Source organism: Pristiophorus japonicus, chromosome 4 (genome assembly GCF_044704955.1).
Source record: "Pristiophorus japonicus isolate sPriJap1 chromosome 4, sPriJap1.hap1, whole genome shotgun sequence".
Lineage (NCBI taxonomy): Eukaryota > Metazoa > Chordata > Chondrichthyes > Pristiophoridae > Pristiophorus > Pristiophorus japonicus.
In genome coordinates, this window is record NC_091980.1 from 277007532 (window position 1) to 277024504 (window position 16973).

Consider the following 16973-nt stretch of genomic DNA (forward strand, 5'->3'; position numbering starts at 1 on the left):
AACTAAACAGTCAGGTGCCTCTCTATCTCCTCATTACCAAACATAATTTAGTTTCAGATGTATTTAAGCCCCACATCCTAGTAAATATGCAAGCCTAGAAGTTACAGTGCAGTAATCAATGATTAATTAAACAATTGTTAAGCTTTTGAGTTTCACAAAGCACGCTCATTAATCCATGATTTTGCTGATTTAATGAGTGAGTCATCCAATGAGATGGCAGAGTCACTAATATTGACTCGTTCATGTTGAGCAGGCATTATTTAGCAAGCTTCTCAAATAATACAGTGGAGAGTAGAACTGCTGTTTACCCAGCAATTTTACTTATGAGTGCAACCTATCTAACAGAGGAAGGCATGTTTCAGTGTCCTGACAATGGAATGCTCTGTTAATAAATGATATCAGTGCAGTAGTGAGAAATTATATTGGCTCAGAAGATCAAGATGTAGAATCAGTTTGGGTGAGGATAAGGAATAATAAGGGGAAGAAGTCACTGGTGGGCATAGTCTATAGGTCCCCTAACAGTAGCTACACTATTGGACGGAATATAAATCAAGAAATAATGAAGGCTTTTAAAAAAAGTAATGGCAATAATCACGGGTGAATTTAATTTTCATATTGATTGGACAAATCACATTGGCCAAGGTAGCCTCGAGGAAGAGTTCATAGAGTGTATCCGGGATAATTCCCTTGAACAGTACATTGCGGAACCAACCAAGGAGCAGGCTATCTTACATCTGGTACTGTTTAATGAGACAGGATTAATAAATGATCTAGTAAAGGATCCTCTAGGAAAGAGTGATCATAGTGTGGTTCAATTTCAAATTCAGTTGGAGGGTGAGAGAGTTGGATCTCAAACCAGAGTCCTAAGTTTAAATAAAGGAGACTTCAAAGGTATGAAGGCAGAGTTGGCCAAAGTGAACTGGGAAAATAGATGAAAGTGTAAGACAGTTGATGAGCAGTTGCGAACATTTAAGGAGATATTTTACAATTCTCAACAAAAATATATTCCAATGAGAAGGAAAGACTTTAAGAGAAAGGATAACCCTCTGTGGCTAACTAAGGAACTAAATGATGGTATCAAATTGAAAACAATGGCATACAAAGTGGCCAAGATTAGTGGGAGGCCAGAGGATTGGGAAACTTTAAAAAACCAGCAAAGAACAACTAAAAAAATAAAGAGAGGGAAGATAGATTATGAAAGTAAACCAGCAAGAAATATAAAAACAGATAGTAAGAATTTCTACAGGTATATAAAGAGGAAAAGAGTGGCTAAAGTAAATGTTAGAGGATGACACTGGGGAATTAATAATGGAGAACAGGGAAATGGCAGAGACTTTCTTAATGGTAGAAAACACTAAAAACATCCCAATAATGGATAATCAAGGGGCTAGTGGGAGGGAGGAACTTAAAACAATCACTGTCACTAAAGAAGTACTCAGTAAAATAATAGGACTAAAGGCGAACAACTCCCCTGGACCTGATGGCTTACATCCTAGAGTCTCAAAAAAAATTCACGGGGTTGGGGGTAATATATTAGCATGGATAGAGGATTGGCTAACTAACAGAACACAGAGTCAGATAAATGGGTCATTTTCCAGTTAGCAAATAGTAACTAGTGGGGTGGCACAGGGATCGGTGCTGAGGCCTCAACTATTTACAATCTACATTAATGACTTGGATGAAGGGACCAGGTGTAATGTAGCCAAATTTGCTGATGATACAAAGATGGGTGGGAAAGCAAATTGTGAGGAGGACACACAAAATCTGCAAAGGGATATAGACAGGCTAGGTGAGTGGACAAAAAATTGGCAGATGAAGTATAATGTGGGAACATGTGAGGTTATCCACTTTGGCAGAAAAAATAAAGTAGCAAATTATTATTTAAATGGAGAAAAATTACAAATTGCTGCAGTACAGAGTATTGGTGAGACCACACCTAAAGTACTGCATGAAACACAAAATGTTAGTATGCAGGTACAGCAAGTAATCAGGAAGCCAAATGGAATGTTGACCTTTATTGCAAGGAGGATAGAGTATAAAAGCAGAAAAGTCCTGCTACAACTGTACATGGTATTGGTGAGGCCACACCTGGAGTACTGCGTGCAGTTTTGGTCTCCTTATTTAAGGAGGGATATACTTGCATTGGAGGCAGTTCAGAGAAGGTTCACTTGGCTGATTCCTGAGATGAAGGAGTTGACTTATGAAGAAAGGTTGAGCAGGTTGGGCCTATACTCGGAGTTCAGAAGAATGAGAGGTGATCTTATTGAGACATATAAGATACTGAGGGGGCTCGACAAAGTAGATGCAGAGAGGATGTTGCCACTCATGGGAAAATCTAGAACTAGGGGCCATCCTTTTAGAATAAGGAGTCGCCCATTTAAAACTGAGAAAAGGAGGAATTTCTTCTCTGAGGGTTGTAAATCTGTGGAATTATCTGCCGCAGAGAGCTGTGGAGGCTGGGTCACTGAATATATTTACGGTGGGGATAGACAGATTTTTGAACGATAAGGGAGTAAAGGATTATGGGGAGCGGGCAGGGAAGTGGAGCTAAGCCCATGATCAGATCAGCCATGATCTTATTGAATGGCGGAGCAGGCTCGATGTGGGCCAAATGGCATACTCCTGCTCCTATTTCTTATGTTCTTATGAATCTCTTGTAGAAGGAGTGAGATAGCAGAGGGACAAACTTTATGGGATTGATGGGCACCCACCTAGAAGCACCTGGTGCAGTAGACATACATAGACATTTCACAAATTAACAGTGCTGTGTCCAGAGCCCATAGGACCTGGAGCAATATTAGAAAAGGAATATTAGACCATGCAATAAAAGCACTTTGGAATATGAGGACTAATTTTCTGACTTTGCGTAATTGGCAAGAAGCTTCACCAGATCCCATGCTCTAGAATTTCCTCCCTAAACCCCTCCCTTCTCTACCTCTCCTCCTTTAATACCCTCCTTAAAACTAGCCTCTTCAACCGAGCATCCAGTGACCCCTCCACATATCCCCTTCTTTGGCTCTGCATTCATTTTTTCCTATGTCTTTGCAATGCTTTCGGGCATTTTCTTCCATTGAAGTTTCTATGTAAATGCACGTTGGTGCTGTTGTACGTATCAGAAATTTGGGTGCTCACTGGGCAAGAACTTCTAAATTGTCAGCAAATCTGTGAGCAGCATGGACATGGATTTCTGATTCGTGCTTCTGGTGGGAGAGACTGATGGAGTGAAGTCTGAAAGTAACCTCCACACTGTACTTTGTCCTCAACTTTCTCTTATGTCCCGCATCCGCTAAACCCAGAAGTGGGCAGGTTGGAGGCATGTTTGAGATTTTTAAAGGTTTACCATCTTACATGACCACAACCCACCTGTTTTTGGGGGTTAAAATTCACCCCAAAAAGCTTGCAAGCCTGTGTCTACATTAATAATGTTCAAACACAAAGTCAAAAAATGCTTACAGATTTATTAAAGATTAAAGGGTTGAAATTGGTTATGGCCGTTTTTGAGGCAGTGTCACCGCCTGAGTGCTAATTTTAGCGGAGTTAGGTGCAGCCTCAAATTGTTAAATTCAGTTTTAAAGATGAGTGGGCAGTGCTAAAATGTGGCGTTGCACACTCATCGTCGGCGCCAAAGGGGTTGAAGCTCAAGAGACCTACTCAACTTCACAACGGGAGGCTGCCGCCATGCTAAAAAAAAAAGGAAAGGGAAGAAAAAAAACTAACACAAACTTCTCCAATCCACACACACTTCCTCACTCTTAAAACTAATGAAAACATGCAGGGAACCGCTCTTTAGCAATCACTTTTTTCAGGCTGTACGGCCACATGCTGGTACGGCAGCCATACAAAGCAAATATCATGACAGAGGCGTCAAAGAGGCGTTGTACGCTGGACAATGTCACCATGAGGGTGACATTAGCCGGCGCTGTGTTGCCTCTTGGTGCCTCTGCCAAAGAGCCTGCTCAATTTCAGCTAGGGTGTGGATAACGGGCGGTGTCCACAACCTAATTTCAACCCCTAAATGTTACACATACTCCTGACCAACACCGGAGGAATACAAAGAATGCTTTGCCGGAGACGGTACACACATTACTGCTCAACCTTACAGATATCTCCCTTCTTTATCTCTCAACCTCACATTATAATTGTCTTGCTTTTAAACTTGGTTAAACAGTTAATACATCCAGTTTGGCGTGATAAAACAATTCTAAATGTAAACCAGTGCCAGCTGGCCTGTGTGAATGCTGCAGTAACCACTGTACAGACATTCTACTGTTAGTTGCTTTTGCAGACTTTAATTCATGATTTATGTAAAGAACTTAATATAAAATGGAACTTAATATAAATGATTTATTTTCTAGAAAAATAATTTCCCTTATTATTTCTCAATTTTAATTTCTTACACTACCCTAATGCATGTCTTCAGCACAGATAGTATCCGGAATCCACTTTCTCTAAATAGACTTTGAGAAAAACAGGTAAGAACTGTCTGTTCCACTGCACCAAAATTACTGTTGCATCACCCTTCAATAGCACAGGCATTGCAGCAACATTAATTAGTGGCTATAGTGTATAACTTGACAAGGATAAGCTCAGGAGTTCCTTGGAGTCGAATGAAAACTAGTAGCTCCCTGATACCGACTGAATTTCCCTATGGCTTCCAGGAGAATGTTTTATGATCGGTATTTTCAGTATAAAGCACAGCTTTTGAGAAACTGAAGTCACGTTCAGCCCATTAGTCAAAAGTACAAAATGACTAGTAATTTAAAAAAAATGATATTTTAACATCTTTCCTAAATGTAAAGGAACTAAAATATATGGCACAAGATTGAAAGCAGAATTTCAATGCTTTTAAATATTAAACAAATTTATGTAAAGTTTCCACATCTGGAGGATTGATTGGGACTTGACCATTCTGTTGTCTGTGCGGAATAAGGCACAGTATTGCCTAAAATGTTACCAAACATTTCAAGAGCCATTATTCGTAATGTATGATTTGCAATTACCCTTTCATATATGTAAACGATTTACATAGAATTGGAGAGAAGTTACAACATAGAAACAAGTCATTCAGCCTGACCAGTCGCTACTAACCAGCACCTTCCACGTGAACAAATAGTTCTAATCACATTTACCTACCCTGATCCCATAGTCCTGGAGCCCCATTTCCTTCATTCATCTATTCAATCTAATCTTAATCAAATTGGATCTGTATTTAACAAAATATAAAGTTAGTATCAATATGTAAGTAAGATTGATAAATCTTGAAATAAATTTGCATTATGACATTAATTTTAGCTTTTTTTAAATTATGATTTCTAATTGCACATTTTATTTCTCATACTACCATCTGAGTCTACTCAAGTTGAACACCTTAAGAACATAAGAAATGGGAGCAGGTGTAGGCCATATGGCCCCTCGAGCCTGCTCCGCCATCCAATAAGATTATAGCTGATTACCTCAACTCCACTTTCCTACACTATCCCCATATCCCTTGATTCCCTTAATATCTATCCAAAAATCTATGAATTGCTATCTTGAATATGCTCAACGACTGAGCCTCCACAGCCCTCTGGGATAGAGAATTCCAAAGATTCAAAGATGAGTGAAGAAATTTCTTCTCATCTCAGTCTTAAATAGCCGACCTCTTATTCTGAGACTGTGACCCCTGGTTCTAGACTCCCCAGGCAGGGGAAACATCCTCCCTGCATTTACTCTGTCAAGCCCTGTAAGAATTTTGTATGTTTCAATGAGATCACCTCTCATTCTTCTAAACTCTAGAGAATATAGGCTAGTCTACTCAATTTCTCCTCATAGGACAATCCCCCCATTCCAGGAATCAGTCTGGTGAACCTTTGTTGCACCCCCTCCAAAGCAAGTATATCCTTCTTTAGGTAAGAGACCAAAACTGTACAGAATACCTCAGCTGTGGTCTCACCAGGGCCCTATATAATTGCAGTAAGACATATTTACTCTTATACTCAAATCCTCTTGTAATAAGGGCCAACATACCATTTGCTTTCTTAATTGCTTGCTGTATCTGCAAGTTAACTGTCAGTGATTCCTTTGCAAAGACACTCAAGTCCCTCTGAACACTAACATTTCCCAATCTCTCACCATTTAAAAAATACTCTGCTTTTCTATTTTTCCTACCAATAAGGATGACCTCATATTTCTCCACATTATATTCCATTTGCCATGTTCTTGCCCACTCACTCAGCCTGTCTATATCCCCTTGAAGCCTCTTTGCATCCTCCTCACAACTTACATTCCAACCTAGCTTTGTATCATCAGCAAACTTGGATATATTACATTTGGTCCCCTTATCTAAATCATTGATATAGATTGTGAATAGTTGAGGCCCAAACACTGATCCTTGCAAGTACCCCACTCATTACAGTTTGCCAACCTGAAAATGGCCCGTTTATTCCTACTCTCTATTTTCTATCCGTTAACCAATCCTCAATCCATGAGCCGTAATTTTGTTTAATAACTTCTTGTGTGGCACCTTATCGAATGCCTTCTGAAAACCCAAATATACCACATCCACTGGTTCCCCTTATCTATTCTGCTAGTTACAACCTCAAAAAGCTTTAACAGGTTTGTCAAACATGATTTCCCTTTCATAAATCCATGTTGACTCTGCTCAATCCTATTATTATTTTCTAAGTGCCCTGTTAGCATGTCCTTAATAATAGATTCAAGCATTTTCCCTACTACTGATGTTAGGCTAACTGGTCTGTAGTTCCCCGTTTTCTCTCTCCCTCCTTTCTTAAATAGTGGGGTTACATTTGCTACCTTCCAAACCACGGGAACCGTTCTAGAATTTTTTTTGTGCCTTAAAAGGAATGTATATTTGTTGTAAATTATGTATTAATTCTTTAAATGCTAGCCATTGCTTATCCACCCTCATACATTTCAGTGTAGGAATTAAACCAGGAATTGTTCAACATATGTTTAAAGAACAACCAGTGGAACTATTCGTAATGATATAATTTAGTTTTAAACATAAAGAAAACAGTATCAAAATTTATCCAAAATTACAAATGCAGATTTTTACAAGAATGTATTTCAGCTTATCTGAAATGGGAAACACTCCGCTCTCTGGGTAAACACAGAACAATTAATGTTGCTGCCACACTTGCACCTGCAAGAAAATATATTTTTTAAGTGGATTACTTTTCAATGTTGAATTAATAATTGACAATTTTAAAACTTATGAGTGTGCTAGTTAGGGTATCAGCAGAAAAGATTACATTTAAAACCATTATTTCCATCAGAAGATTCCCTAAAGCTTGGTGGGATCTTTCACCCTTCCTATAAACAGTAGGGTGTTTGTTACTGCTTCATGAATCATAAAGAGGAATGGGTGGTCCACTTTTATGACAGGTGGAAGTGAATAAGGCATCATTGAAGCACCGGTGACTGCTGCAGCTTCTGTTCCTCTCTCGTCCACATCTATCACTGCTTTGTGAATAACCTGGAAAAATGAACAAAAAAACACAACTAACCATTTGTTGTTTCCTCCTTCTCGGCTGCAGTAGAGTGTGTAGCAATCACACACAGGAAAAACTAGCAAGCACACTCAGTGCTCGTACTTCGAATAAGCTTACCTGGGAAATCTTCAGCTGGTAGGATGAAGAGATTCCAGAAAAATCGGCAGCATTTGTGAAAGGCGTTCTTATTCCTAATTGTCTTAGCTTCTTTTCCATCTGATACGACTGCTCCAATTTAAATTTTGGAAAATATAGTTCTATTGTCCTAGGACAATAAAAGAGAGAAACTATGATTCACAAAGAATGGAAATCCAAGGAAAAGCAGGATTATAATTTTATTAATATTCAAATCTCATGCTATATAACATAAGAAGCACAAGTATTTTCTAAAAGGGGCACAAGGGAAGAATAGGTGATAGAAGTTTAGAACAAGGAGAGAAAAATTCAGTCGCACCTCATTTGGGGCGGCAACCCAGGCAGAGCGGTAATTTTAGTGCCTTGAAAAAGTTTGCATCCTCTGCCCAGAAATTTGTCAGAATCGGTCAGAGAGCTAAATCAGCCCTAAATCAGCCATTGCACGCTACAGTTTGGGGGGGGGGGGGGGGGGCAATAACAAAAGTTTGGTCGGTAAATTTGGCGGACCCATCGCGCATGCGCGGAACTCCAAGTCAGACTCCGGGAACAGCCAAGTCTTAAAGGTGCGGCAAGGTAAGTCAGTGCATGAGCAGCTCCAGCTCCACAGTGTCGTCAGAGCGTGAAAATGGAGGAGCAAGGTGGACGCCAGCTATCTGCCCGCTTCTCGCCTTTGATGCCTTGCTGAAGGCAGTGGAGAGTCGCTGGAGGGGGGGCGAATGCCAGCGCCTCGGGATTGGAGAAGGCTGTGGAGGGAGGTGGCTGAGCACGTTACAGCCCGGAGTGCAGTGCCACAACAGCGACCCAATGTCGCAATAGATTCAACAGCTTTACTATGGTCGTCAGGGTGAGTACTCTTTCCATTCACCTTCCAATGCCTTCATTTGAACCTCTCTCACACAATGTAAAGACTTTGCACTGCCTACCCCAGGTCATGCTCCTCCTTGCTGAAGCCAGCTTGAGACCTCTCCATCATCTCAGCAGACATGCCCTGCCCATCCATGCCTCTCTCATCTTCTAGCTCCTTACTCAGCCTGAGCCCACCTAGCAGCACCTTTCAACTCTCCATATGCGGTCCCAGCCCTAAGCCTCATACTTACTGGTAGTTGCTTGTGCCCCAGACCCACTGTTCACACATCCACTGAGCGATGCCATGCAGGATGAAATGCCAATATGCACACTTCACCATATTACTGTTCAAATCCTACTGCAGACAAATGTGGCACACCAGCAGCTACACAGCCACTAACAACTTTTTGCTTTTGTCATTGCAGGTCAAACTCGCGCACAATATCCGTGAGTTGCATCATCAGGAAGAGGGCCAGCCCTACCTCCAGAACCTCAGTCGAGGAGGAGCGAATGTCCGCCCTCATGGGCGGTGGAGGGAGGGGAGGCAGAGCCCCCGCTCGACAGTGACGGTATGTGAATGAGATGGGCATTTTGTGTGAGTCCCCTTAATCTTGAGGCCACATGCCTTGCAAGATGTTGCAACCAAAATAACAATACCCCCCTCCTTCTTGCCTTCCTGCCCCCTCCCTAGCTGATAACCGCACTTCTGTTGCTTTGTGCTTGCAGATGATGAGCCAGAAGAGTGCCAGCCTGCCCGTCAGCCTATGTCTTCAGACGACAAGGAAGATGAGGAGGAGGAAGTGGAGAGCTGTGTGCCGGGACAGTGTGATCCACAGTTGCATCAAGTGGGGAGAGCACCTCGTTCGAAGAGGCTGTCTTCCCAGGGTTGGCTGAACCTGAGGCTGCTGGTCCAGTGGCCTGTAGCAACACCCAGCGCGAGGGGAAGCTCGGGAGACAGTTCTCTGGAGGATAAGTCGGCTCATGGGTCCTACTCACAGACAAGGAGTCAATGCAGATGCACTGCAAGCTCATGGGTGCATTGGCGAGGATTCCACCAAGCGTGGATACACTTGCGTTGAATGTGGCGGAGGCTGCCTCAACCTTAGCATATGCGCTTCGGGGGCCCATCAAACCCATCCTTGGTCAATTAAAATGAATGCTGGGCAACTCAAGTGACCATGGGGTCCAAGACATCATGGCGCGGGCCCATGGCTGACGTGGCAGTAGCCTTGAGCAGCAGGCCAAGACCATGCAACACCTGCATTCTGCCATGTCGTCAGTGCGTGCTGGCATCGATGCACTGCTCTGATGCAGGGTCAAATTGGTGCCACACAATGTCTTGACTGCTGTCTTTGTGTCTGAGGCCCCATCAGTCCAACGGAGAGGTAACGGTGCCGAAGTAAGCCAGCAATCTGCGCTTCACCAGATTGCTCCGGATGCTGAGGCTCTGGCCCGGGGCAGTGGCACACTGTCACTCGAGATGGAACGTGATGTCCTCTCTCAGGAGGACATAATTCGGTCTCCCGACACTGCCATTCCGCCTTTGCACCTGCTGTGGTCTGCACCCTAGCCATCCTACACTGCTCCCGCCCATTCTCAGGCAGGGCTGTCAGCAGCCAGGCCTTCCAGGCCCAGAGCTGATCCAGGGCGTCGTGCTAGGCTATCTGTCCTGTCACCCTCAGACACACAGCAGCCCTCAAGCGGCCTTGCTGCAGACACTGAGGACCCATTGAGGAGGAACAGTAGGCGAGGGAGGGGACTGAGGCAGTGGGGTGGGAAATGCATATGCAAGACCCACTGATGAAAGGTGTGGTCATGAGCCCTATGTAGAAAAGGTCTAAATATTATTCATCTGTTGTATCATTTTGTTTTCTTTGACGGGGTGGGGTCTGTGAATAGATGTTGTAAATGTTATTCATCTGTTGTATTATTTGAAGCGGCGAGTGCCCCATTGTGTTTCCTTGAAGGGAGTGGGGTTTTTGGGGTTGCTTGAGGGATGTATTTCCAATAAAATGCAATGTTGAACATTTCCTTCAGCCTCAGGTGCATGACTGTTGACTTGTAACGGAGAGGTGGCATTATCGTGCCACAATACACGCTCATTATTAGCTGCATCCCTCAGCTCACTCTATTTAAGCAAAGCGTTCCCTTATGAGCCGCCACCGAATAGCCCTGCCACCGGCAACATTGGCAGCTTGCCTCCTCCGTGGTGTTGCTGTTCATTCGGGGCTCTTGGTGCTTCTCCTCCCCCTCCCCATCCTCCTGAGGTGGGCTTGCAATCCCCACTGGCAAGGACTGGGCCCTCATGATGGCCAAGTTGTGCAGCATGCAACACACTACAATGAATAGTGAGACCTGTTGAGGGGAGTATTGACAGCTGCCTCCAGAGTGGTCCAGGCATTGGAATCGCTGCTTCCACAGCCCTATTGTCTGCTCTATGATGTTGCAGGTGACGGCATGGCTCTCAATGTAGCATTCCTCCAGCTCTGTGGTGGGATTGTGGAGATGGGTCATGAGTCAGGTGGCCAAGCCGAGCAGCCAGCCTCAGCCTTGCCATGGTGGCAGAAACAGTTGAGGCACAATGCTCTCCCTCAGGATAAACGCATCATGTGCGTTTCCAGTAGAGAGCATTGACTGCGAGGATGCACTGGGTGCACACCAGCTGCACATTTAGGGAGTGGTATCCGCTTCTGAAGACCTCTGCATTCTGGAACAGTGCTCACAAGGCCACGTGCGTGGAGTCAATTGCACCTTGGACCTTCGGGAAGCCCGCTATCCTAACAAACCCACATACGTGCTCATCCTGTTTCTCCCTAGTCATTGGGAAAGTAATGAAGTCCATTCAACGGGTATAGAGAGCCTGTATGACGTTGCAGATGCAGCGATGTGCTGCGAATTGTGAGACACTGCATATATCACCTGATGCAGCCTGGAAGGAGCCGGAGACATAGAAGGTGAGTGCCACCGTAATCTTCACTGCGATGGGCAACGCAGTCCTGGTGCCGATGAGAAGCTACAAGTCTTCCTGCAGGAGATGGGATATTTCTGTGACGACCTCCTTTCAGAAGTGCAGCCTTCTGACACACAGCTCCTCGGACAGGTCCAGGTATGAGCGTTGCCGCTGGTAAAGCTGTGGGGGGCAAAGCCTCCTGTCCTGACATCTAGGGGTTTTCCTCCTTCCGCCACCGACATGGCCAACGGCCCTTCTCTCTTTATGACGCCTTGCTAGAGCATGTAGAATACTGTCATGTTTGTAACCACAATGTAACCCCACTGTATACACACAACCTAGATGCACACCTTGAGCACAAGGGGTGAACTTGTGGGAGACACTCTTTACCTGATCGCCCAGGTATATAAAGGGAGGTCCCACGCAGGGTCATCACTTGTGGAGTGCTGTGAATAAAGAGTTGAGGTCACAGAGTGACCTTGTCCCCAGAATGTGCTTCGCATGGTTCCGTGCTGTAGAGTAAGGACTTTACAAAAATGATGCTAGTGAACTAGTAATGCCCCCATTAAAGTTTTAGAAAAAAGTTTCTCTCAAGTTGAACTGGTACGTCTATGTGCCGCTGCAAACTCGGAGGCCCACACACCGTGCTGTGTGTAAACGTTGCATTGACTGTGACCTCCGAAGGAAGCGCTTCCTCATCCCTTTAAGTAATCACCAGTTAACGACTCTGCAAGCCTGTGCCGACTGTTTTCCAGACATTATTCTTGGCGGACACTAAATGTAGCGGCCGCACCTGATTTACTGACCGGGGCTCAAGCGTGGGCATTGCACCAGGAATACGTCATGATCGCACTGATTGTCAGCAGCCAGGCACTACTGGTTTATGGCCCCCGGTGAGCTTCTAGTGAATTTTCAGTCGGGGCACTAAAAACTGCGCTCCCGGTTGGTAACCTCTTGCATGCCCATTAACGTCCCCTCTGGCCACTAACTGAGGTGTTAGACAACTGAATATCTAGCCCAAGGCGTTTGTGTGTGGAATCTCAGTTATATCCAGCCTAGACTAGTGGGGTGAAATTATTTGTCAGCTTGTGACAATTATTTTATAGTAACCTTAAAAGAGTGATACACATTTTTTATCAATAAAAAATGCTTGTTAAATTAACATAATGCACTCCCAATCCAGCTAGTTTGCCATAGGAACAGGAGTAGGTCACAGGAGCCTTGTCCACCATTCAATTAGATCATGGCTGATCTGTACCACTACTCCATACCCACCTGAGCTCCATCCTCTATACTAGTGTAACAGATGAAATACAGGGCAATCAGCCATAACTGTACCACATACTAATAAAGAACAAGGGTCCGACTCCAATCTGCTCGCTACTGCAAACACAGCAGCAAACCTGCTCCGCTTTTCAGGAAGTACCTTTCTCCTAATTTATATATTATTCACCAGATTCTGGCAGTAACATCACAATGTTAGAGCTTCTACCACCAGCCATGCCGATTAAATATGCTGTCTCTTTAATTATAGGTAGTTGGTAAAAAGAGAAGTCACAAGTTCAACGAGGAAGAACTTCTGAAGCTAGGAATTGGACACGTTATCAGCATAATGTGAGGAGAATTCTGTGTGAACTCTAACCTTACTGATGTGCTCAGAGTGTGAATGGAAGTTATCTCGTTATCATTATGTACATGGATTGAATAAAAATCTTCAATGGATCTCTCTTAAAATAAACTCTAGAATGAAATTAGGTTTAAAAAAAAAATCAGCGATGCAGCATATTGTTTAAACACCATGCTATGGTGTCTGAGCTGAGCATCTGCCAAGTACCTGATCTCAGCCAGGCTGTCTGGGGAGAGAGCCAGGTGGAACTGATGCAATCTTACATAGCGAAGGAAAGAAAATGAAGCAATCTGGATCACTTCTGCCAGCTGATCAAAAACCAGCATTGACAAAGATATGTTAACAAAGAATGTAGAATTTGCGGTCGGAGGCTTCCCGTGGGAGGATGTCTCCGACCCGCAAAAAATCTGCAAACTTACCTGGTGGTCCAAGAGGTTTGGCGGCTTGCGGTCCTGGGCCTCTACAGGTAGGCCTGTGTATCCCAGGATGTGTGCGGTTCGCCACTGGGATCACATGGGCCGGCCTAACCAATGAAAGTAGGTGAGTTCCGTTTTTAATGGAGCTGCCGTAAGTATGAATGGGAATACCCCAAAAATATACCAAAATATGAAATAAATTAAAAGGCACATTACATTTTTTTAATTAATTAAAATGATATTTAATTAAATATTTACAAAATATTTTTTTGGGGGGGGATTTATTTTTATGCTTTAACGTGGCTAAAAATAAACTACCTTAATGGACAGGGTTTTTAAAATATAAATGAGTGAAAAAAATCATTTTTCTCTTTTTTAAAACTCTTACGCTGGGCATAAGAATTTCAAGGGCATTCGCTGGGCAGAAGTTAGGCAAAATAGCCCAACTCTCCGCCATCGACTGCCCATTTCTGTCAGATTCTTGGCAGATCGCAAGTTCCGGGTTTCGGAGCATTCGCAGTGCATGCCTAAACTCGGAACTTGTGGGGCCCCTACAGGCATGTGCACATCTCGTACGCACCCGTAGGGGCCACAAATTCTTTCCACTCCTCATCCAGGGAATGGGATTTGACAAATAGGGAATCTAAATAGGGTGACAGGATAATCACTGGAGCAGTTTAAATCACAGTAGAGTGAAATGACCATACTATCTTATGAAGTGATAATACATTTATAAGCTATGGCCCCTATTTTCACCATGATTGTGTGCCGTTTTTTGGTGTCCAAACATTTTTTGGCGTGAAATACTCCCTTTCCAACTTTCGCCAATGTTTGGACGCCAGCGGCGAATGTGTGCGCCAGTTTTTTTGGCCATAGCATTTTTTGCCGCCGACCCGAGTCAAAACGGGATCGAGCGCCGTTTTTGTGCACTTAATCGATTTTGGCCGTCCACCATTTTTTTCAGCACAGCGCACACTAGCCAAAAGCAGTGCAAAAAAAAAACCCATCTGCGAAGTTAAGGAATCGGTGCGGCGCACAAGAGGACAGGAACGAAGCAATAAGAATACAAAATAAAAATACTTTTTTTTCACAGGGAACTCCTTCTGGAGCAAGGGAAGAAGATTTCCGGGCTGAAAGGACTCCTTCCCCCCCCACTGCAATCCAAGCAATAGAACTGCTACCCCCTCCCCGCTGGACCTGCTGCAAGCTCAGTCTCACCCCCCCCCCCCCGCGAGTTAAAGTTCGAGAGCGGGAGGGCCATCCGGCCCGGGAATCCAGCTGGGGGACAGCGGTGGCCACGGATCCAGCCGGGGGGGGGGTGGGGGGGAGGGGAGCGGTGGCCACGGATCCAGCCGGGGGAGGGGATCGGTGGCCATGGATCCAGCCGGGGAGGAGAGCGGTGGCCACGGATCCAGCCAGGGGGGGTGGGGGGGAGGGGAGCGGTGGCCACGGATCCAGCCGGGGGAGGGGAGCGGTGGCCATGGATCCAGCCGGGGGGGGGAGGGGAGCGGTGGCCACGGATCCAGCCGGGGGGGTGGGGGGGAGGGGAGCGGTGGCCACGGATCCAGCCGGGGGGTGGGGAGGGGAGCGGTGGCCACAGATCCAGCCGGGGGGGTGGGGAGGGGAGCGGTGGCCACGGATCCAGCCGGGGGAGGGGATCGGTGGCCATGGATCCAGCCGGGGGGGGTGGGGAGGGGAGCGGTGGCCACAGATCCAGCCGGGGGGGGGGGGGGGGGGAGGGGAGCTGTGGCTGCGGGTCCAGCCAGGAGAGAGGTCCTTCGTGGCCCTTTCGGTAGCGGCGGGGGAGCAGACTTAAGCTTGCATCAGCGTCTCTGGTTCCCTCAATGCCTGCCTGAAAAAGTGCGACATCACCACAGACACCTGGGAGTCCCTGGCCAAAGACTGCCCCAAGTGGAGAAAGTGCATCCGGGAGGGCGTTGAGCACTTCGAGTCGCAACACCGAGAGCATGCAGAAATCAAGCGCAGGCAGCGGAAAGAGCGTGTGGCAAACCAGTCCCGCCCACCCCTTCCTTCAACGACTATCTGTCCCACCTGTGACAGAGTCTGTGGCTCTCGTATTGGACTGTTCAAAGAACCCACTTCAGGAGTGGAAGCAAGTCTTCCTCGATTCCAAGGGACTGCCTATGATGATGATGGGTTGCCCTGGCAACTTCATCTTTTCACGCATGCCCAGAGAGTTTGTAGCGCAGACTTGAAGCTTCGCCTCGCCCCCCAGACTGACTTCGGAAAGAGCAGCGGCAAATTCAAATATTTCTTTGGCGAAAGTCCCTATTTTTTTTCTGGCGCAAACATTCGCAAAAAAATCGTACGTTAACATGCATGGGCGCCAAAAATCCAGCAAGTGGAAAATTGGGGCCATTGACAGTACGAGGATTTTCCTGGCTGATTTTATTTTTACAATTGGATGCTTATATATGATTTTATTTTTAATGATACTCACTTAAAAATTGCATTCATGTATTTAAATAAGTTGATCTGAACCAGGATTTATTCATATTCTGAGTAATCATTAGAATGTTTTTTTTAACATCTGGGCACCACACTTTAGGAAGGATATATTGGCCTTGAAGGGAGTGCAGCCTAGATTTATTAGAATGATACCGGGAGCCCAAGGGTTAAATTACGAGGAGGAGTTACACAAACTTAGGTTGTATTCCTTGGAATCTAGAGGTGATTAGATCAAAGTTTTCAGGATATTAAGCGGAATTGATAGGGTAGATAGAGAGAAACTGTTTCATCTGGTTGGGGAATTTAAGACTAGGTGACACAGCCTAAAAATTAGAGCCAGGCCTTTCAGGACTGAAGTTAGGAAACACTTCTACACGCAAAGAGTGGTAAAAGTTTGGAACTCTCTTCCGCAAATTACAGTTGATGCTAGGTCAATTATTAATTTTAAATCTAAGATTGATAAATTTCTGTTAACCAAAGGTATTAAGGGATGTGGGGCAAAGGCTGGTATCTGGAGTTAAGTTACTGATCAGCCATGATCTCTTATTGAAGGGCAGAACATGCTCGAGGGGCTAAATGGCCTACTTCTGTTCCTATGTTCCTAAAATCAGAAATTTTGTATTACATTAAAGTTGCACATTCTTAGTATATTGCCAGTAGCCTAGAACTAAGATCATAGAATATTTACAGCACGGAAGAAGGCCATTCAGCCCGTTGAGCCCTATCATTTTATGTAATGCTGACTAGCGAGTACCTCTGTATAAATATTTTGATATAGGGTAAGAGTTGTTTCTAATTTTGGGTATTGTCATAGAATCGTTATGATACTTGACCAGAAACCCTGTGGTCATGAGTTCAAATCTTACTATAGCAAGTTTTGAAATTGAATTCAATAAAATTTGTTAATTTGTGGTATGGTACCAGAAAAAATGACCATGAAAGCTGTTGGGTAATTGTAAAAATGGGAGGGAAACCTGCCAAACCAACCTGCTCTAGCCAAAAGTGACACTACGTGGTTGACTCTTCATGCCCTCTCAAGT

The 16973-nt window shown here is 44.7% G+C and overlaps 1 protein-coding gene across 1 annotated transcript in view; it reads right to left on the reverse strand.

Moving 5' to 3' along the window:
* Positions 1-7282: 7282 nt before the first annotated feature.
* The window catches only part of LOC139262785 (protein Z-dependent protease inhibitor-like), a 75713-nt gene continuing 66022 nt past the window's right edge, over positions 7283-16973 (reverse strand). Inside the window, exons 4-5 of the mRNA XM_070877936.1 lie at positions 7608-7755; positions 7283-7474 (exon numbers count right to left, since the gene is read on the reverse strand). Coding sequence (XP_070734037.1) covers positions 7283-7474; positions 7608-7755 — 340 coding nt within the window. The remainder of the gene's footprint in view (positions 7475-7607; positions 7756-16973) is intronic.